Raw genomic sequence first — 22,845 nt, forward strand, 5'->3', positions numbered from 1 at the left:
CTTCATTGGGAAATACCAAAATAATGAAATCACACTCTCAAAAAAAAAAAAAAGAAAAAATATATTTTTTGGAAAACACTAAGATAAAATTATTTTAATAAGAGTATGAACAACTTAGCTACAAAACCTTAATAATGCTAAACAGATGAATTTTTGTATATATTATAATATTCAAAACAATTTAATAGAATGTCCTTTTTTTAAAAATGGTAATTTGGTTTGATAGTTTTTAAATTAATAAAACGTGGGCCCTCCATTTTATACTGCTTTCACTCTTATTATTGTGATAATGATGTCCCAGAATCTCAGAGCTGTAGGGAACTCAGACGTCATCTGATACCTGAGTAAAAATCTGCTTTACAAAATCACCAAGTGGTTATCCAGCCTTTCCTTGAAATACTCTAATGAGGGAGGTCAATCCCATTCCTTTTCAAGACAGCCCTTTATTCTTTTAGAATTCTTTATTTTATTCTTTGCAATTCCATTGCCCTCTGCAGCCTTGGAAGAAGTCAAATCCTTCTGCCATATGATAATTCTTCAAATACCTAAGAAACAATTACTGCCTAAACATCCCCTTCAAAATGAACTAACATAGGATGATTTTGAAGGCCTTCACTATCCTGAATACTTTCCTATGGATAGTCTCCAAAGTTATCAATGATCTTCCTAAACTATGATTTCCAGAACTAAAGGCAATGCTCTATATATAGCAGCAAATCAGAAAACAGTAAAGCAGGATTGTTATCTCCCTAATCCTGGACCTTGTGGCTCCCAAGGCAACTTAATTAATATATATATATATATTTATTTGTTTGTTTGTTTATTTATTTATTTTTATTTATATAGCTTTTTATTTACAAGATATATGCATGGGTAATTTTTTTCAGCATTGACAATTACCAAACCTTTTGTTCCAATTTTTCCCCTCCTTCCCTCTCCCCCTCCCCCAGGTGGCAGGTAGACCAATATATGTTAAATATGTTAAAGTATATAAAATACACCCTTTTAATGTCAGCAGGCAACTTAATTTATTAACTATGTATTATACTATGTATTATACATCGTTATACATATAACTATGTATCACATCAATCATATGAGTTAGTAGTCCATTAAAACATAGATGAAGTGCTGTCTAAAATCATCTAACACATTCTTATAATTGTAAAGTTGATTTTTTTTAAAGCCAAGCATAAGGTTCTACATTTACCTTCATTAAATTTCATCTTATTATACTTATTATAATGTTATTGCTTGGCACTATCTAGTTTCCCTGATTCTCATCTTATAAATTAGCTAGAGCTACATGTTTTAGGTCATTTGAAAACTTAATAAGTAGGAAGAAAATGTATCCATTCAGGGTGATGAGGAGATAGCCAGAAAGGGACATGAAATTCCTGTCAGAACTAAAAATCAGTATACATCTGAAAGGAATGGAGCAATTGAAATAAATGATGGGTGAAGAGCCTCAATAGTAGTGAGAAAAAGATGTAATAGTAGGTCAGTAAGGGAAGAATTCTAGTGGTGAGCAATTGGAAATAACAAACCTTGAATTTGTCCCTCATTAGAGTCACACCTTAGTCAATATATTGAGTCATGAAGATGGTTTTTTGGTCCATAAGGTGAAAGTCAGAGGTAGCTCATCTAAGAAGAGACCATTTGACTTGCTAAGGGCACAAATGTGAGGTTTGTGCTTATTACTATGTAAATGGAATTTTTACATTTTGAGTTGTTTGAGCTAAGATGCCAATAAGGAAAGGAAATATAACAATAAGGTATATTAGTTCCCAGGTTTTGCCAGACAAGTGAAAAGGCTCCAAAGCATAATCAGACCCTTCGTGTCAAAAGGAATACTTATAACAGTTATATAATAATGCAAACAACAAGAAGTCCCGGATGGAAAGAGTTTGAAATATAAAATGGTTCCCAGTGCCTTCCATATTTGATTCCTAATCTTCATCTGCACAAATTGTACTAACTCTTTGGAATTTTGAGAAGGGTTGAGCCATTGTCACTAATCACACCCATCTTCTAGAGTTACACTGGCTCCTTTTTCTCCTGGGTTATGGAAAAATCCCTTTTCCTCCTAATTCAACTTAGAGAAAGCTAGAATTTTTCTAAAGAATGTGAACTAGAAAATTAATAGGAAGAAGCAATAAAGAAGCATGAAAATAAATAAATTTGCTGAGTAAAGAATTGTGACAAATTTAACATTTAGCTAAAAACTGACAGAGCAGCTTATGGGATATTTGTCCTTCTATTCAACTCTAGACTGGATGCTAAGCCTAAAACTTCTTTAGTAAAAAAAACTTCTTGTCCAAGGTAGACTTAGATATGCATTGATTCTAGTTCTAAAAAGAACATCATTCCCTCCCAGGAATTGCTTCTTAGGAGGGTATAATTCTCAGTTCCTCCTAAACCTGCTTCCAATTGTGTGACCAAATATGGAATGAAGGAAAGTCACACTTTCTGGTCCCAAACTACATTACACTTCTTCTCTGTGATTATAGTGGTCCTTTGGGTCCTTCCAGGACTCTGGTCCATCTTAGTGAAGAATTCAAGTATTTTAAAAATTACAAATTATGTAACAAAGGCAGGAAGTAATTGTCATTACTTTTTGAAGAAGAATCGTAAATGAAGATAAAACATTGCAAACAGTATTCTATAAAATCTTTTGTCATCAGGAACATAGAATTGAACTTAAAAATCTTCAGTGATGACTTTTCAGGAAGTCCTGTGACATAATTTCATGATGACGAAATGACATTCAAATAGTTGGAACAAACTGTCCTGGACTTGCTTTAGTTCTCGTACTGTGGTGCATTATATTATAGAACTTTCAATCAAGTGAGCAAACTGTCCTTCACATAAGAGCTATCTTAATATTATCTCTCATCATATTTTACAAAAAATTCAATATGGAAGAACTCCAAGAAACAGTGTAATAGGAAAAAATGTTTTTGTTGATTGCTGAGCCAGAGGAATGTTGTTTTCCTGTCTTGGAAAAAATGAGCCTGAAAAGCATCTACAATTTAGCATATACTGAGTTACATGCCTTCAAGGTACTGATTAGTGCCAACTACTGTTAATTTTGCCTCTATTATGCCTCTCATAGCCACTGCATGATTTGACACTTAGACTATTGAAATAATGCTGCAATAATGCTGCCTACTTCCAGTCTTTCCTTTCACCAGTCCCTCCTTCACACAGCTACCAAAATAATATTTTTAAAGCATGAATGTAGATAATGAATTCCAAAATTCCAGAAGTGTCAAAAATATAAACAAAACAGAAGATCTAAAATTCTTCTACATGGAGTAATCTGGATTTTATTGGGCATGCCTAATTCTCCCAACATGGAGACATCTTTGCAGGGTCCTTAGAACATATTCAATTTGTCTAACATAGAAACTGCTGTATCCTCTACCACACAGGAGAGGGTATAACCATGTGTTTAAAACTGGCCAAAAGGGGTCATTCACTTTCTTTTTCCACCATTCTTTTTCCCTGTTCCCTTGCTGTCTGTGTCTTCTTCCCATTCTACCCACTGCAAGGACCTTGAATTGAACCAAAGAGAAGAAAAAGATTTTCTTTCTTTTGCTTCCTCTTTTACCCCACTCACAGAAATGGGCCTGGAGATATTTATTCCTATTCTCTATAGTTTACGGTCCTTAGTTTCAGGAGCCAGAAGTGATCCTTACAGAACCAGGAGTTTGAGCTATCATGACCTATACCATTCCAGCAAGGAAGACCAGAGAAATAATACGCTGGTTACTCAAGCCTAAGGCAGATATAATTTTCTTGCTTTTATTCATTTGTTTGATTGTTTATACAATATGCCTAATATGGAAATATGTTTTGCTTGATTTCACATGTATAACTGATATATAGTTTGCATTCTCAGTGGGTAGTGAGGGGGTGGGAGGAAGGGAGAGAATCTGGAATTCAAAATTTAAAAAGAAAAGAATGCTAAAACTATAAACTAATTTTTAAAATTCAAATTAAAAATAACCATTGGGGAGAAGTGGAATACTCATGTACCTGGCCTTCAGGTGCTATGGGCCAGAGTACTCTGAATTACAAAGAAAAAGCACTACATCATTCTAATAAATAATGTATAGGGAATTGAATGAAGGAAGGACAGTGCTTTTCATGTCACTTCTCTGCTAAAGAATCTTTAGAATTTCCCTATTGTTTTTAGGACAGGGTTCTTAACTTTTAACATCATAGATCTTTTTAGCAGGCTGATGAAACCTATGGACTTCTTATCAGAAAAAAGTTTTTAAATTAATAAAATAATATACATAGAATTACAAAGAAAACATTGTATTGGAATAACTGGGGGGAGAGGGGGGAAAGCAAACAAATTCCTGAATCCCAGATTAAGAACTCTAGCTCTTAGATAAAATAGTTTGGCATTTAAGGTTATCCACAATCTTTGTCCAACTTTATTTCACTTTCTATTCCTACATGTTCTACTTGCTGTACCCTAAATTTAACATTCCATTTATTGTTCCATGATTGTTTAGTCCTCCTGAAATGGACTCTTTTATCTCCTTTGCTTCACACAAGCTAATTTTTCTAAAAGGAAAAGATTAAGAAGAAATATATCCCAAAGCTTAACTCTTGCTATTAGTGCCTTCTCCTTCCTCAAATTATCAATATGTGAAGTGCCTATAGCATTCTATTAGCCAGCTGAGAACAGAGATTGTTTTTCATTTTATCTATGTATCTTCTAGTAACTAGCACAGTGGCTTGCACATATTAGATTACAAATGCTTGTTGAATTGAATCTGTACCACTTATGTCCTTCATACTGAGAAATCCCCTCTATAAACTCTTCTTATTTCCCTAAGCAGACTATCTTTAAAAAAAATATCACAATCTCTAGATGTCAGATTCAAACCAACTCTTAGGTACTTATTTTCTCACAGTGGATCCCCAAATATATTCCTGAGGATCCCAAACCTATTGCCTTTTCTAACACATTCTCCTGCTTATCACATTCAAATTTTCATGAACCTTCAAACCATATACTCCAGCCAAGAGTCTAACTTTTCTGTAAATATCCCCTATAGAACTGCAATCTCACCTTTCTCTGCAACCACCTCCAGGCAGTGATCAGGAAGGAAATCTTCAGAGTCAGGAACACTTTTCACTAGTTCTCCCTTCTCAATTTTGCAGTGTTCCAAGTCCCTGACACATATCACCATTCCATTTTACAGCCTGCCTTGCTGATAATATTTGCAGAATGGGCATGGCTTTAGCCAAGTTTTCCACCTGCTAACTATGTTTCCCTGTTGTCAAGCATGCATTTCTGGCACATCTATTGAGAGCCTGTTATGGATAAGAAAGACACTGTCTTTGGCCCTAGGGGAAATAAAAAATTAGTTAGACAGCATTATGCAATTCAGTAGGAATGTCAAGACAAACAAATGAAAAAGTGAAATAGCAATACATGATATTAATAGAAAATCATTCAGTAAGAGAAATATCACATGTAATTAATGACACATTAGATATTTCACATTAATTTTTAGATTAATTTTTAGTTTCAATTAATAGTATCCCTATATTTTTGACAATTGCTATTTACAGTAGCAATTTTTACATATTTTTCCATGACTCACCTTAGGGATAGAAGTAAGAATCTTAAATACCTATTTCAAACCATTTCTCTGTTTTCTCCTTTTATTACTTAAAAAAATAAAATAATATTCTTCTTATTTCTCATGAATATTATTTCATGCTCCTTCCTCTTTGCCTTTATCCTTTTGGAGTTCTTACAAGCAAAATTGCCATTAGATTTTACCTCTCTAGATTTCCTTTGGGAAATCCCTTTCTTCATCACCATATTATAATCAGCATGCTTGAAATTTGACAATTGACATTTGGAGCTAAAGATAGGCAACTTGAATATGAGTTTTCAGATATGTAAGACAGGTCTTTTTCATCTTCTTTTTCTTTTTATCCTTAGTACATCCAATTAAATAAAGCTAGTGTAGCCCAGGTATGGATCACTAATGGCCTCTGCCTCCCTCTTTCTCCTCTCCCTCTCCCTTTCCCCCTGCCCCCTCTCTGTCTTTCTTTCTTTCTCTGTCTGTCTCTGTCTCTTTGTCTGGGTCTGGGTCTGGTCTGGGTCTGGGTCTGGGTCTGGTCTGGGTCTGGGTCTGGGTCTCTCTCTCTCTCTCTCTCTCTCATCCCAAACATGACCTAACATTTGGGGATGGGGGGGCAATTCTGAGTTGGGATGGACTGACCATAGCCACTACCAATCAACTACTATGTAAAATCTTCTAGACCTAAAAGTTATCCTAGGAGGGGAGATTTGCTCACTATTTTAAATCTTGAATCCCCATTGGTGTGCTTTTCACTTACATAAAATCAGTCATTTTGACACCATTGATTCAAATGTATAATATTTACTAAATATGACAAAAAAAACATAACATTTACTCACTAGAAGGCAAAAGCAGGAATAAACATAATATGACAATTCACTCATAAATTTGGGTCACTTTTTCCCACCAATGCATATAGTATACATGAAAGAAAGTGTTCACATACTTACAGAATTATAACAGATATATATATATATATATATATATATATATATATATATATATATATATATATATATATATATATATATAAAAACTCATGTGCCTGGGAAATCTAAGGCTTTGGATGATGCATCTTATTGTCCTTTGGTTTATTTTGTAATTAGTACCGTATAGTACTTATTGGTCAAAACCACTGTGCTATCTGCTCCTCTTCTTCTCAATAGGATTATTATACTAGCAAAGCTGCTAATCTTAGGCTACTAAAATAGTATCAAGCTCTTTAAGCACATAGCCTTCCTTGGCAAGGTTTTACTATTATAATACTATTAAAGTGTTATACTATTTTGGCAAAAATACATCAGCATAGCTCCCAGAAAAATATCTTCAAAGTTTGACTTCTTTTCTTTCCCCTTCTTTTAAACTATATGGGTAGCACAGACACCCATGAAAGGTTTCCTCTCTTAGGCGCAACACAATCACCTGTGAAAGGTACCCCCTTTATTAAGCCATAGATGACACTAGAGAGCAACGAACCTCCACACTCTTCACAAACCAGAGGCATTCAGCTCTCTTACAATGAGCTTCCAGCAATTGCAGAAGCATTTGGGCTTTAGTCAACTAACTATCTTGGTTGACTCAAGTCTTTCACCAACAATCAGCTCTCAGCAGAGAAGCTGAAAAGTTTGTCAGCACAGCTTAGATCAGCTTTTATGTTATTTTTCTCCTTGCCTTTCATGTCTTCTGTTTCTATATTCTTCTGACTCATTTTGTACTTAGCATTCCCCATTTTCTAGCTTTATCTGGCCTCTCTGGGATCTTATATTTCAAATTGGAGCTTTATAAACAGTGACCCAACTCTAACTTATGATGTTAAACTAAAATAGAATTTCGTTTATTCCAGTATGATTCTGATAATCCTTATATAACCATTCCATGCTTTCTAGTTATTTGATTTATAACTTATCAGCTATATTCTTCAAAACTCTAAAAACAGTAACATGTAAATGATCTGCTGAACCAAAATACACTGTAGCTTTAAAAAAACCTCAATATTTATTCAATCTTTTATTCAATCAATATTCTTCCTTCTGACCAGTCCTCTGTTGGTCAGAGGATTTAAAGAACTTTTTTTTTTTCTCTTAGGTACTCAGAACAGACTGTTTCTCCACAAGAATTTTTATTAAAGGGCTATGTTTCTTATCAAGGTGATTTTATGAGTGTTCTTGATACAAATGATCTTTTGGTCCCTTTAAGCAACCAGAATGAACATATAACAAAATAAGCAGTGCCTACATTAGGAATAGGACTATCAGAAAGGTCAAAAGACAAATTTCTCACCAAAATGAATACAAAGGAATACATAGAAATAAATATATGTGGCAATTAAACAACAAAATCTACTTAGTAAATGAATATTAAAGAGAAAATGACTTGGTAGAAATACAAAATTTAACCATCCAAACCAATTATTCAATAAGCAAAGAGATATTTAGAGAATGTATCACAAAACAAATAACATAAAGAACCAGAAATGCAAAAGATAATAATATTGGTGTTTTCTATTGCTTAAGTGTCTCTTAATTAACTGAATTAATAAAATCTGATATAAGTACTGGCTCAGTGAGGTTTAGGTTTCAAGTAGACTCCTTGAGATTACAAAATGACTTCCAAAGGAATCCAGGACCTTAAATAGGGTGTTACTCATTGGAATCAGGTAAAAATAACTAGAATTAAAAGGTTCCCTACTACTTTTACAGAGAAAAGAGGTATTAAGGTTAAACTGAAGACTCCTAATAAACAACAGACTCAGAGAGAGTAATACCCCAAAGGAAAAGGGGAATGACCAGGCAAGTCAAGAGAACTCTACTGATGTAAAAAGCAAGAATCTTCAAAGATAACCACTACATAAGCTTAAATGGGAAGTCATGAACTAAGTCTAGGGGCATCAAAGTCTAGAGGGGTTGCAGTCTGGTACAATTGGGGAATTGCACATGGTACAAGGGTAATAAAATGCCATGGGAAAAGAACTAGGAATTAGTTTCTCATAGGTTCACACAAGTAACCAGCCCAACACTCCATGCTTTATAGCCATGCCTTCAGCGGCCAAAGGAAGCATAGTATGATAAAAAGGCAATGTGATTTGTAGTCAGAGGATCTCTATTTGCATCCCAGTTCTATTACTACCTATATGGCCTTTGTTAAGGTAGCAATTTTTCCAGTGTTTCTTGTACTTGTAAAATGAAAGATTTGGATTAAATGACTTCTGAAGTATCTCCTAAATCTAAATTCTTTTTCCTTAGGACCTATAGAATAAGTTAGATTGTTAGAGTCTATGGTTGGATGGGCTATCATTAGTGAAAAGCCCCCAACAGGTCTGGAACATGCATGGTATGATGGAAAGAACTCAGTATTTGCAGTCAAAAAGATCTGACACTTCTATTAACTCTTTATGTAACTTTGGGTAAGTTATGTTATCCCATGTAAGCTTCATTTTCTTCATTTGTCAGAAAAGACTGAATTGAATCAAATGATTTGCCAAGAGTGAATTGTACTAAATGATTTCCAAACCTCATAGTCTATGATTTTAAATGGCACAATGGTCTCTTTCCCTGACCTCTTGAATCCTTAACCCAAACAAACATGTTGAAGTTATAGGCCATCAGGAGTTATAGATTAATCTATATTAGGCCTCCTGTGGCCTAGTACTACAATGCTGTGGCTGAGATGGGGCATTATTTATTGAACTTTTCTAGGATGTATGTGTAGGAATTAATGTAGGAATAGGAGTTCACATACTATATCCCTGTATTTCAGGTAAATGGTCCACTTTGATGGCACACACTTGAGCTTAAATGTACCATAATTATTACTGATGGATTAGTTCTATTAGCTCCAGATTTCATCTGGAGCTATTAGATTTATATTATATAGAAGGGTCTTCAGGCTTACTGTCCTGTCAGGTAGCCAAATTGTACTTTTCATGAAACCCTATCTTCCTGAAAATTTCAAAGTGTAGGAATATAATGATAGTTAAATTGAATAGACTAAAAATTAAAGTCCAACAGACCTATCATTATTTAAAGTCAAAGTATTCTATGTTCTACAAGGTCATTGTGCAAAAGGTTGGGTTTTCTTCTCCCTCAAGATGGTGCTTTCATGCTTCAATAGCAGCCTTACTGCTGAGCAAGATCTTCCAGTTAATGTGTTGTTCTGCTCTGGTAAACTTATAGAAGCCCTTTATAAGAGACACATGCATAGATGATGTAGGAGTGCTCTATGAGAAAACATCTCAATGAATTCTTCCCACAGATCCAGGTAGGTTAGAAAGGAGGATGAGGTAAATCAATTGTTCAGTTTATTCAATGTGCCCTCTGCTTCAGTTACACAATGAAAAGCCTTGGAATTCTCCAGCAGATATGTTGTATTATGAGGAGGAAAAAAACAATGGAAAAGAGGTTGTACTATACAAAGGAACCACAGGTCTTGCCTTAGCTAGAGTTTCCATGCAGCAATACAGCCTTTTCTTACTTGAATCTGCAAATCAATAGCAAAGAATCCTCTGTAGGATTTTTGTGGAGGTGGAATGGCTTTTTCTTACTTTAATCTGTAAATATTTTCCAGAAATTATTTTCTGGTACCTAGAACCCCATTTCCTTTTTTCCAAAGTGTCATTTCTCCACTGTAGGTGGCAGAGAACAGACTGGATTACTTTAATAATGATAGGTCTGTTGGACTTTAATTTTTAGTCTATTCAATTTAACTATCATTATATTCCTACACTTTGAAATCTTCAAGCAGATAGGATTTCATGAAAAGTCCAATTTGGCTACCTGGCAGATCAGTAAGCCTGAAGGCCCTTCTATATATTATAAATTTGTAGTGGACAAGATAAGATTTTGACCCCTTCAAAGAAATTGGAAACATTCATAGGTTCAGAGGAAGAGTGGCATGCCTTAGCAATTTGATTTCTAGATGAAAATTTATAGTTTGTCAAACCATAATTAAGCTAATTTGGACATATATTATGTTTTTTATTGGCTAAAAAATAGCTAGCAATTAACTCTCATATAGTTAGCCATCATTGACTAATGAAGCATTTATTTATATATTTATGTCTTCTGGCTGGACAGTCTTTTCCAGCAGAAGTGAGATACTTAATATTAATATTGTAATGGACATAGACTTCTAGTCATTAATTTATTATTTGCTCTCTGAGACTTATCAAGTGTTTGGTGTGTGTGTATGTACATTATATATCTCTATATATGTGTGTGTGTGTGTGTGTGTGTGTGTGTGTGTGTATGTATACAGAGAGAGAGAGAGAGAGAGAGAGAGAGAGAGAGAGAGAGAGAGAGAGAGAGAGAGAGAGAGAGAGAGGGAGAGAGAGGAGAGGAGAGAAGTAACTGGCTGACTAGTCTCCTTGCTTCAAATCTCTCCTCCTTCTAGTCCAACTTCCACTCAGCTGTCAGAGATCTTCATAATGCTCATGTTTATCCACAAAGCCCCCTTTTCCTTTCCTATTCCCTTATCCACTTACTTCAGGGGCTACCTATTGCCTCCAGGATCCAATATAAAATCCTTTGGCTTTTAAACCTTTCATAACCTGACTCTGCTTCTTTTCCAGTCTTATACCTTAGTCTCTTCCATATACTCTATATGGAAGGCCTCTTGGCTGTTCACATAAGCTGCTCTATCTTCTCATTCTGTTCATTTTCTTACATAATACATATATATGTATGTATAATCTTTCATCTCTCTTGAGCCCCAAGATTATACACATACATATATGTATGTATAAATATATATAGATACATGTGTATATCTATATATATTTATATTTATAAAGGAGAGGATCCATAGTGATTCCTAAGATAAATTCAAGCAAGGGGCACAGGACAAGGATGTCCAGCAAAGGAGACTGAGAAAAAGTGAGTAGGAAGAGAATCAAGAGAAAGCAGTTCTGAGTATCCAAGTGGAGAAAGTAGTCAAGTAATGATGACAATGGCTGAAAAGAATTCCCTCACACGATGGCCAATCTCTTGATTCTTAAATTAGTTGCACTTTTAATGCTTAATGAAGGATTGAGATAGTTGTATCATCAACAGATTTCCACTGCCTTCAGAAGAAAGCATTGATTAAAATGGAAATGGAATAGAGGAAGTTGGGATGGGTAAAATCCTTAATTTTGTGGGCACTCAAAATGCTCTCCAAAGAAGACTTTAAAATATTTGTTGCTTTTCTTAACATAAGTAAACATATATTTGTCTCCACTTGTGGAAGAAAGAACACCTAAAATATTCGCTGATTCAAAATTGCAAATAATAAGTTAATAAAGATGACATGGAAAAGATTTTCAATCCCACATTCAACTAAAAATTGCCTTGTGAGATCAAGGTTTCAAAATTTAGATTTAAATGTCTTATAGATTATGTGCATTTGTACATTTTTTGAGTTGTCATGGTTCTTGTAAAAAAAAAAAAAACAGCAGAAAAATTCCAAGTCTAACTTGTAATTGAGAGCTTTCCCTTTCCCCATAACTGTGAAAGAATTTAGGCTTGACACATCCACTGAATGCATTCTGTTTATTTGAGAAGAAAGATCTCAAGTAAGGATCCTGTAGGAGAGACATCTCCCATCATTATATACAACAAAATCAACCATTGCTTCCAGCAGGGTACAAAAATACACATCTCAGTGACTTCCATACAATAAATATATAATCATGCATCCAACAATAAAAGGCACCGAAAACTGGTCACTTAGTAGTCATAAAAATTACTAACTACATTAACAAAGCCACCAAAATCTCTGTACAAGGAAATGTAACAATATATTCCAAAGGTGAAAACACATAAAACATCTTTAAAATAGTATGCAATAAATACCTCAATTGTTGTATACATATATATATATATATTAAAAATAAAACTGTGCCATTGTAAACAGTATGTAAACAAATAAAACTCAACATTTCCTTACAATTATTAAAAGCAAATAAAGTCAAAGTAATGACTCATGTTCTAATAGATATATTTCATTGGCATATTTGCCAAACATACAGTTTCACTCTTTTCTGTAGCAAACAGAGCCCACTGTAAAAATAGAGAGAAGCCAATTTGCCTCTTTTGGTTGTGAACTGATGGGTGTTTGACAATAGATTAAGTGAATCTTTAAAAACAAACAAATGACAAAGATTGAAAAAGAAGAGAAATACCACCAAAAGACTAGTTTTTTTTTTTTTCAGCAGGTCAGGAGGAACTGCATTTTAATTTCATACTGTCAAGATGATTATGAACAGGAAATCCACTCAGTTTGTGATCATCTTTGCTGAAAGAGAAAACAAATGTGTATTGTGTAAAGATGGCATGCCTAATCAGCGTGCTTCATCTTTTTTGTTAGATGGTTTACATGATAAAAGCTGATTTGCAGAAATTATGTGAAGCTCACAAATAGGTGACATTTAACAAAGATTCCAAATTAGGCTTGTTCAATTAATGCTTTTAATTAGGAATTTTTTTCGTTTAGCCTATAGATATTCATGACTTTTTTTTTAAATGGAAAACAACATCAAAAATGCAAACCACTATCCAAAACCCAACAAACTTACAGTGCTCAAAGATGCTTTGCTTAAAATTCGTGAATGATTCTTTATTTCAGATAATTTAATGCACATGAATCTGAAAATAATATATTTACTATAACTTTATGTTAGGATAATTATGTGTCCTTATCTGAATGTTACATGTTATTACTTTCCATTATATAATAAGTAGATTAGAAATGCAAATATGTAGATATATATAATTTATATATCTATAAATTGGTATATATATCTTCAAAAATATTTGAAATAATTCAGGAAATATGACTATATGTTTTTTCTATAGGTATATATTAACACTTCATGTTATGTGTTTTGGTTTCTATAGTGAAGTAGAAAATTCAATCTTCTGCAAAGAACCTTGACTTTAACTCATATTTAAACTTAAAAACTATGAGTTGGATCACTCAGTACAATCTGTAATTATGAGGAATAATCAATTAAACTATATGTTTATAACAAAAAATGGTTTAAAATGTTCTTGATGCCATCACTAAGCTATGAAAATATCTGACCTTAAAGATGGAATGAGTCTCTTGTAATGCACACTTATTACAGGAAGATGGGGTAGGATAGAGATTGTGCTTTTCACTATGAATTCAATGTTAATTTAAATAAAATATACCTCATTTGTCTGAAAGACTCATTTTCTTTAAAATATAATTTTAAGTATCTTTTTAGTAATAAACTCATCTGACAAAAAAAAAAAAAGAAATCTCAAAAGGAAAACTGTTTAATAGGAAACAGATTTATTCTTTAAGTGATGTTGTAACTTCCCAAGCCCCCAGATTGTGACATTAATAATAATTAAAAGTTGTAATAAACTAGAAGTGTTTAGAAAACTTAAAGACTCAGAATGTTTAGATCATTTTACTTAAAAATAAGCTCTATTTGAAAGTTTCATTTGGATGTTTCATTTTGTTCAGTATGCAAAATCATTGAGAATATTGTTCATTCTGAATAGTTGATAAATGTGTAAAATGTCCGTGTATTCATATCATATATGACAAATATCAATGTCCAAAATTTAAAAATAACAATAACTGTTTTCTGTCAGTGAATTATATGTTTCAAATTCACAAATATATATGAGTTTCATAGGCTTATATATTGAATTAGGAATTCAGTTTTGCAAATATTTTCTGATAAAAATATAGTTGTCATTTTGGTAATCAGTTGCTATCCTTTACCAAAATATGTTCAGCATCACCTGAGTAGAAGAAATGCTGAACCTAAGATCAAAAGACCTCATTTTTGGCTTCAGCTCTTTTATAAAGTATAATATGATCTTGGGAACTCAATCAATCAAGACATACTTTAAAGCATACCATGTGCTAGGCAAATCAGTTCCTTCATATTAAAATTAGAGATTAAATCTTATTAGGAATTCTTAATTTAAGGTCCACAGACCCCCTAACTCCATCCTTCTTTCTAAGGGACCTATAAGGATTGATTTAAGGAGATCCAGGAACTTTGATGGGAAAAATTACATCTTTATTTTTGATAACTTTTATTTTCCTTTGAATTTTATTTTATGCATTTAAAAACATCATTTTCAGAAGGGATCCATATATAAAACTTCACCAGCTTGAAAAGGTTAAAAATTCCTTAACTAAAACCTATTTAAAGTTTTGTTCAGTTTTGATATTCTATAGTTCATGAACTTAAGTTTTTCTCCCTGCTTTGCACATAAGGTTCAGCTTAGCTTTTAGCTGTGACAAATTTATGCTCGAGCACACACACACACACACACACACACACACACACACACAAAGTATAAGGTCTTCTAATAGATTAAAACTACAATAAGACTGTATATTAATAGTTTTAGATGAAATTTTAGGTTCTTCCCAAATTTTATCTTTTGAAAAGATATAAAACCAGTATTGTTTGGATTTTATGTTTACATTTTTGTTAAACTGTGTCTAAATGGTAACAGATTTTATGTAACCTGAGATAGTCATGACCCACCCTACCCCAGCAGTAGTCTCAATGACATAGGCACTGTAAGAACTTTGATTTGGCACTTAAAAAGTATCAAAAATTCCCAATTTCCATTAATAGCATTATTATATATTATAGTTTGTTTCCAATTAGTGGTTATTATGTTTCTTGACTGGAGGGGAAATTCTTTTTATATACAGTTCAATTACTATAATTCTCTGGAGACTAGATAATTTTTGTTGTTATTCCATCATCTTTCCTAAGCTAGTAACAATAGAATTTCTGTTTCATTTGCTAGAAGGAAGAACCTTAGAAATGTACAATTTTGAAAATTTTCAATCTCACTATATGTTGAGAAACCACTCAAAATTTAACTTTTTTTTTTTCTTAAGGAAGAAAGAACCTTACTTTCTTCTCATTTTATAATAGGCCACTTAATCATAATCTTTCATGTTTCATGTTAATCATTCTTGTTGTATAGTCTACTGATCAGTCTTGACATTAGTCTAATGTAGTCTGAAAAAAAGAAATATGAAAATACCTGGCCAATCATTTCTAATCCAGTTTTTCTTATATTTTAACATCTGCTATTCTGGGTATTTTCTTTGATAGCAATCACAACTCCATAAGACAAATTATCTTATAACAAAGAACATGAACATACTTGATCAAATCCTTTAAAGCAACACCCAGGTGGTAGGTAACATTTCATTATGTAATAATTCAATAATGACATCATACTAGCTGGTAATTTGATTATTATAATAAGCTTATTCTGATTTCTGTGACTTTGCCTTCTAGGTCAACCCCATGACCACCACCAAAAAAAATTATTCTGATTTCTACATTTCTTCCTCAATTGTAAATAGATTTTCATTCAGGCCACATAAATCATATTTCGAATGTATTCCAAATTTAAAGTCAGATTTCTGTCTTCTCTTAAGGAGAAAGTAAATACAAAGGATAGAAGAACAGAAGCAGAAAAAGCTAACTACAATAAGAACCAGATTGGTAGTGAACTGCACCCTCAAAAAATATTCTGTTGAATCTTGGTGTCAAAATTATATTGTCTAATAATAATAGCTGATAATTGAGTTGTCACTTTCCATCAGTTTACATGCTAATAGATAATAAATGATGTGACTAAGTCTCTTTTTTCATTTTTAAAAGTCATAATAATTTGTTAAAAAAATATCCCTAATATTCCATAACAGTTTGGAAATTTACAAAAATCTGGTAGTTGCCTTATAAAAGCAAACTGGCATAAATTGAATTTAGGGTTTCTAAGAATAAAAAGCTAAATTGAGGTACACAATGTAGTTCATACTAATCTGGAATAGATTTTTTTGGTTATATGATGTGATTTTTGAAAATGTTTAAAATTTTGTTTTTCAAAACTTGTAAGTTTTTTATATAAAACACATTTAAAACATGTATCAACATAATTAAAAAGACAAGTATGCACCCAATTATATAATTGTTTGTTGACAATTGATGAGAAAACAAAATGGATTCCCTAGATTTCTAAACAATGCAAATAAACTATATACATATACAGACAGTGAAATTGGGAACACAAATTTTAATAACTGTGAATGACACTCCAAAGTGGGTCTTAATGCTATTCTGGAAACTGAAACACTTTTTTTTAATGCTTATTTGTATAGATGTTAGGGTGCAAGTATTTAATTCTCCCAAACCACAAAGATGGACAATTAATATTAGGCAGAAATTTAGTTTTGAAGAAAATTTGCTTGGGTGATAAAGAAAAAAAAATTAACATTCTGGAACATGTGGATAAAACATCAGCATTCTTAAATTTTTGAAATTCATTTACATTTTTTCATTTTCCACACTTTAAAAAAATGCAGTAATTCTGCAATAACATCCCAAGTGATATTTGCTGCAGTATTTAACTTCAGCCATCCATGTATCTGTGAGAAGAAAGAAAATCATCTTTCTAGTAACAAGGGATTTCAGAAAGGAACAAGATGGGCTTCTGTTTGACAGAAATGAGTGCTTCAAGTATGTAAGCAAATTAACAGCATTATTAACAAGTAAGCAACAGCAGTATAAAAGAACTAGAAAATGCATTTTTGTATAAAAGATTAAATTCATTTATATATTTTATAGAGATAAATACATTGATTTATACAACTGGTAAAGCCTTCTACTGATTATTATCTTGTTAATGCAGTCTATCATTACTAATATTGATGTCAATATTTCCTCCTTTTTTCCTTTTCAAAAACAGAATATTAAAATTTTGCCCCAAAGTTAACCAAATATATAAAGCTATTTGTTTCTCAAATATTTTATCTGCTTAAAATTACTGCAAAACAGAATAAATCTTTGCAGTTTGAATGAGCAGCATGATAATATTCTGATATAAAAATCATAGCAAAACACTCATTAGGAAAAAAACCCAAAATCAGTAAAAGGAAAAGCCTGTTGTATAAATACACTATATAATGTGAAAGTGAGACTTCAAACTCACTTCTGAAACAGGACAAATAACCAATTTATAACTTGACAATTTGGAATTACCATGTATTTTCCTAGGTACAGGATAAATATATTACTCCAATTTATTATCTTAATATACAATATCTCTTTCATAAAACTGTAACTGTTACACTTATCAAAACCTTCTATATCACTAATTACCAGTTACCAGAACTGTAAAAAAATTAGCTACTCATAACTTTAATACTTAGAGGTACAGATATAGATATGAATAAACAGTGGTAAACATTAATAGTGCAATCAAACATTAAGGATCACAAACAAAATATATTCTATGTCCTTATCAGCTTACATGTCATATTTTATTTTACAGAGTATCAAACTCGTGCATTTTAATGAATAGTAGAATTAGTACTACCTTCCACGAGATTTCATTAATTTACTCTGAAATGCAATTTCAAATAGATAATTTATCATGTTTTACATAAAACACACGCACAACTTTTATAACTTAGAAAAACAATATTTAAAAATGTGTTTGGATAGGGAGAACAATCTTAACATTATGGCTTGTTTTTAATTTTGCTTTTTTTCAACGAGACTTTGAAAGGTAATTTTTAAAAATGCAATTCACCATATAAATATAAGTAAATAGAGCATGTTAAACATGTGAATCGAATAAAGTTCTTCTTTTCTATTGAATAAAATAGTGTTTACACTTGAAAGTGATATTGAATTGGACTTTGATGCATTAGAAGTGACTATAGAGGAGTTCTTTTCCCCTAAAGAATGGAATATATGACAAACAAACCACTAAAACACAGCTGCCTTTTGCCTCTTAAATAATGCGAAATATTGTATTTTATATATTCTTTTCTACTTCCAAAAATTAGTTTGAAGGAAAAATAACAAAGCAAGAACAAGAATAAGTGATAAGGTGAAAACCAATGTAATGTTCTTGTATGCTCAAATAATAATAATTCTGGTTTTTCTTCAAATTTAAAGTATTTCTTTAAGAAAACTTCTTATAGTTCAAAGGTAGCTAGTACCATCCTATAAAGAGGCTGATGGATGAATTGATTACTAGAAAAAGGGGGAAAGCACAATTAAAAATACTGTACAGAGAGAAGAAAAATCAATAAGAACTCATATAAAAACAATACAATTAAATTCTATACACTTTCACGCATACTCTCACCCCACCCATAATTCTTACTCATTATAAACATGCCCTCCCCCCCACACACACACAGACATTCACATAGCACTAGCAGAATGAAGAGTAGGAAATGTATAAATTCTGAGAGCTGTTTGGACATCCTTCATTCATTATACAATGTCTTTGCATTTGGGAAAACTTCAGGGCTGCTTCATCTTTATCTAATTTATACTTCTACTTGCATAACCATTGTCTAACATTATAGCTTTATTCTCCATGCATTTTCAAGGTGCATAGGCAAGATATTTAGGGAGAGGAGACAGAAGCATTTATTAGGTTGAGAGATTTTCTCAGTGCATAATTAGTTAGCTACATCCTGTAGTGAATTCACATCTATATAGCATGAAAGTTTAAAACACTGACTTCTCAATAAGAAATTGTTCTGAATATGCTTTGAAATCATGTGTAGAATTAATATCAAATAGAATTGTTTAAGTCACAGTATGCATTAAAGTTTTTTGTTTTTTTTTCCTGAACCAACACATAATTAAAACAGCCTAAAGTAGTTCCACTTAGGCACTAAAATGGCTAGTGCATCTTTGGCAATGTTTTTAGTAAATAACAACCTATACATAAACACTAATAAGTAAAACATTTCTTAAACTAAGTAGATTTTGAAAAGATACCTGATTAAATAATGGATAATAAAATATATCACATATGAAATTATGTGACTGAAATTAGGGAAGCAGTGAGTTAACTTTCAGAGTTCTCTTTCAAGGTACCATTAATTTATGAAGTACTATTTTATAGAATTAAAACAGCACACTACAAAACAAAATATCCTTGTTTAGTTCATTATTTCTTTCTTTGAAGGGGTTACATGCAAAAAGTGATTTTAATTGTTACCACTTTAAACTTTCCAACTTTTCAATGCACAATTAACCCTGCTTTGTATTCTCAAATGTAAGGTAAAGCCAAACACAAGCATGTTTAAATCAAAAACAAAAATGTTACTATGGGACTTTTGTTGCCAAAAGATTCATTCTTATATGATATTTCATTGGAAAAATATACATTGAGTGAAAAAAAAATTTAAAATTTTGCCTAGGAGCTACTCTGTTCTCTTTTAGTCCAAAAGAACAAATAGAAACCAGCCTCCCATTTTGTAAAAGTTGGCCAAAGGCAGGACTTCACATTTCCTTCTGTTGCATTCTTAAGCACTTGAAGGGGTGGGGGTGAGGGTATCAGAGGAAGTTTGGGCCCACCATGGCACTGATGGTAATTCAACCAGCTCTGTCAAGGGAAATAAGTTTTTTATGGCCAAATCATGGTATGAATCGGAGAGCAAACATCTTCCATTTCACTCCACAAACCTACTTTCATACTCTACCTATAAAGGCTTTGTCTTCTTTTCTGTATCTTACTAACTAAAGGAAGCTGGCTCCTCCAGTCAAGCTTATGGGAGCCCAGAGAAGCTAAGGGATAAAACCCAGAAATAACTGTTTGTGTACTGAATTGGGCTGAGACAGTTTTGCACACAGACAAGGAGTAATGCTCTAATTTTATTTTTAAAATTAAATCACTAACATCAAAGTTGCTTTTGGGGGATGAGTCTTCTGAAGGACAATTGCAACACAAATCTTAGTTCTAATTTTGAAGTTATAAGTAAATGAGATTTTACCGGGTAAAAATAGAGATCACATGGAGATATCACATAAACCACCTAAAATTAAAGGGGTCAATGTCAAGCAAAATTTAACAATAATTTATTTGTTAAAACACTAAGCTATTTGTGCATTGCTTAATATATATGAGCTTGAAAAATCTTCTTTTTCTTAAAAGCTAAATTTTATTTTTATTTTATTTAACATTTTTTTATTTAGTTTTGCTAAATGTAGCTAACTAAGACTTCTTATTTCCCAAGGTAGCTTTCTCTTTCTCTCTTTTTGGTTTAGCATGAGAGGCACCTCTGAAATAAGAGTTGTGAAGTTTTGGTTCCATCTCTTTTATTTTACAAACTAACAGGAAAGTGCTTAGATCATAAAGAAGGGTAAGAGTAAGAATGGGGTTGGAGCAAAGGATTTTGTTTGCATGTCATTGTGGAATCATATAATGCACATTAGGTAATGATCAAATCATGCCTAAAAACCAATGTTAGCTTTTAGATTTAAAATTCCTTCTTTCAATTACCTCTCACGATTCCTTCTTTTTAACATAGTAAACAAATAATTTGGCAGAAATTAAGATATGTTCATATGTTCATAAATTAGAAATGAAAGCATTAAGTACAGATATGTGATATAATAGAACAGTCTGCTAGCCAGGAACCCAGTGGACTTTTTTTTTTTTAATAGACACTCAGAGACTGATGAAGGAATCTACTGAATTGGAGTTTCATGATTTCATCAACCACAATATGCACAAGGATAAAGTATTAAAAACTTAACCAGTCTTTACTTTTGAAGAGATTTCATTTTAGTTGCTTTTGTATGAATTATTTTGTGTATGTATATGGCAAACAAATGTTTAGAAAGTCAATAAAATGGTATCTCAAGATTATATCTGGGTTAAATTGTTGCTTTTCTTTAACATTTATTAGGTAGCCCCATGGTACAATATGGAAATAGCACCGGGCTAATACCTATCTGCTTGTGTCACATAGAAGATGATTACAAATACCATAGCTAAATATTTTTTAAATCTCTGAAAAAATATTTTTACAAGAAATGTGTATGATAAATATACCAAAGATATTTTATACATCCTAGATGGAACAGGAAATAATTTTTTAGTTTAAATGAACTATGAGAACTTTTTGATAGGACTTTTCATTTAGAGAACCAGGTATTAGTTTTTTGGTACAATAGGTAAGATGAGAGACATTCCTTTACTGATATACCTACTGCACATGATTTACTGAAAGAAAATTAGCTTACATTAAATGTACATCGGTGTTGAATATGGCACAAACACAAGGTATTCACATCTACAAGTTCTTAACCACAGGATGTTTAGGTAAAATAAAACACTAAACAACAGAAAAAAACCAACAAAAATATATATTTGGGGAGTAATAAATTAAATCTTTTAAAAACTAATATTGACGTTGTTCAAGTGTTAAAAGTATTAAATGTGTCATGCAACAAAAATGTCAGTTCAGGCAGGAACATTGTGCACTGTAATTTGTACCCCCAGTATTTGTGGAGTTAACTATATTTCCTTGACCACTGAATGCTGGTCTCTTGAGGCATTATCAATCTCACACACAAATCCATAAGATTTAAATCTCATTCCTCTGAATTGAGATTCCAAGGAAGAAGTTCTGCCTCAGATCAGCCAAAATGAAACCTGTCTCTACATAATGATATGTTGTTGCATTGCAGGAAAGCCATATTAGGCCAGGAGTAAGGAAATACTCCACTTCACAATTTCATCTTTCAAACACTGTAGCTCACTGTGCTCCTAGATTTTCCTCAGTATTGAGGCACACTGAACATCCAGGTCCACAAAATAAGAAAATGGCCTCCCAAAATGTACTATTTTTTTTTTTGGCACAAAATCTTTTTTAATACCTCCAACCAAGCTTTTCATCCACAACATAAATAAACCCACCTACTTGGGTGCACTAGTGCTTTTTTATCCATACAGTAAACTACAAGGAGAGCAAACTGCCTCCAATAATTTTGCATTTACTAGTAATTTTCCCTCTTTCAAGAATTAGCACCAGTAGGATTACACCTCAGACAGCAGAGTGCTCTTTCCTAGCTCCTTAATTCCCTGAAGAATTCGCTTCATATGACCCACTTTCGTTATCCCCAGATCCTACAAAAAAAAAAAGAGAAAAAAGAAAGAGAAAAAAGTGAGAGAGAGAGAGAGAGAGAGAGAGAGAGAGAGAGAGAGAGAGAGAGAGAGAGAGAGAGAGAGAATGGAGAAAGTTTATTTTTAGGGGAAAACTCACAATGAAACATTCATTGAACAACAAGATTGGAACACAGTGAATCCGCTGAGTTCGATGCTCAATAGTTCTGAATGTGGAATTAGCAAGAAGCAAGAAAAGGCATTTACAAAATGAATTTTTTTATCTAACTCACTGTGAAATCACCAACCTG

At 32.4% G+C, this 22,845-nt stretch overlaps 1 protein-coding gene across 8 annotated transcripts in view; it reads right to left on the reverse strand.

The window, feature by feature from the left end:
• Positions 1-12,131: 12,131 nt before the first annotated feature.
• DGKH (diacylglycerol kinase eta) overlaps positions 12,132-22,845 on the reverse strand; it is a 210,182-nt gene continuing 199,468 nt past the window's right edge. For 7 of the 8 annotated variants that reach the window (XM_074299184.1, XM_074299187.1, XM_074299182.1 and 4 more), the window contains one exon: positions 12,132-22,558. In XM_074299184.1, coding sequence (XP_074155285.1) covers positions 22,469-22,558 — 90 coding nt within the window. In that variant the 3' untranslated portion in view covers positions 12,132-22,468. The remainder of the gene's footprint in view (positions 22,559-22,845) is intronic. The other variant, XM_074299188.1, reaches the window with a different exon arrangement.

Source organism: Sminthopsis crassicaudata, chromosome 3, assembly GCF_048593235.1.
Source record: "Sminthopsis crassicaudata isolate SCR6 chromosome 3, ASM4859323v1, whole genome shotgun sequence".
NCBI lineage: Eukaryota > Metazoa > Chordata > Mammalia > Dasyuromorphia > Dasyuridae > Sminthopsis > Sminthopsis crassicaudata.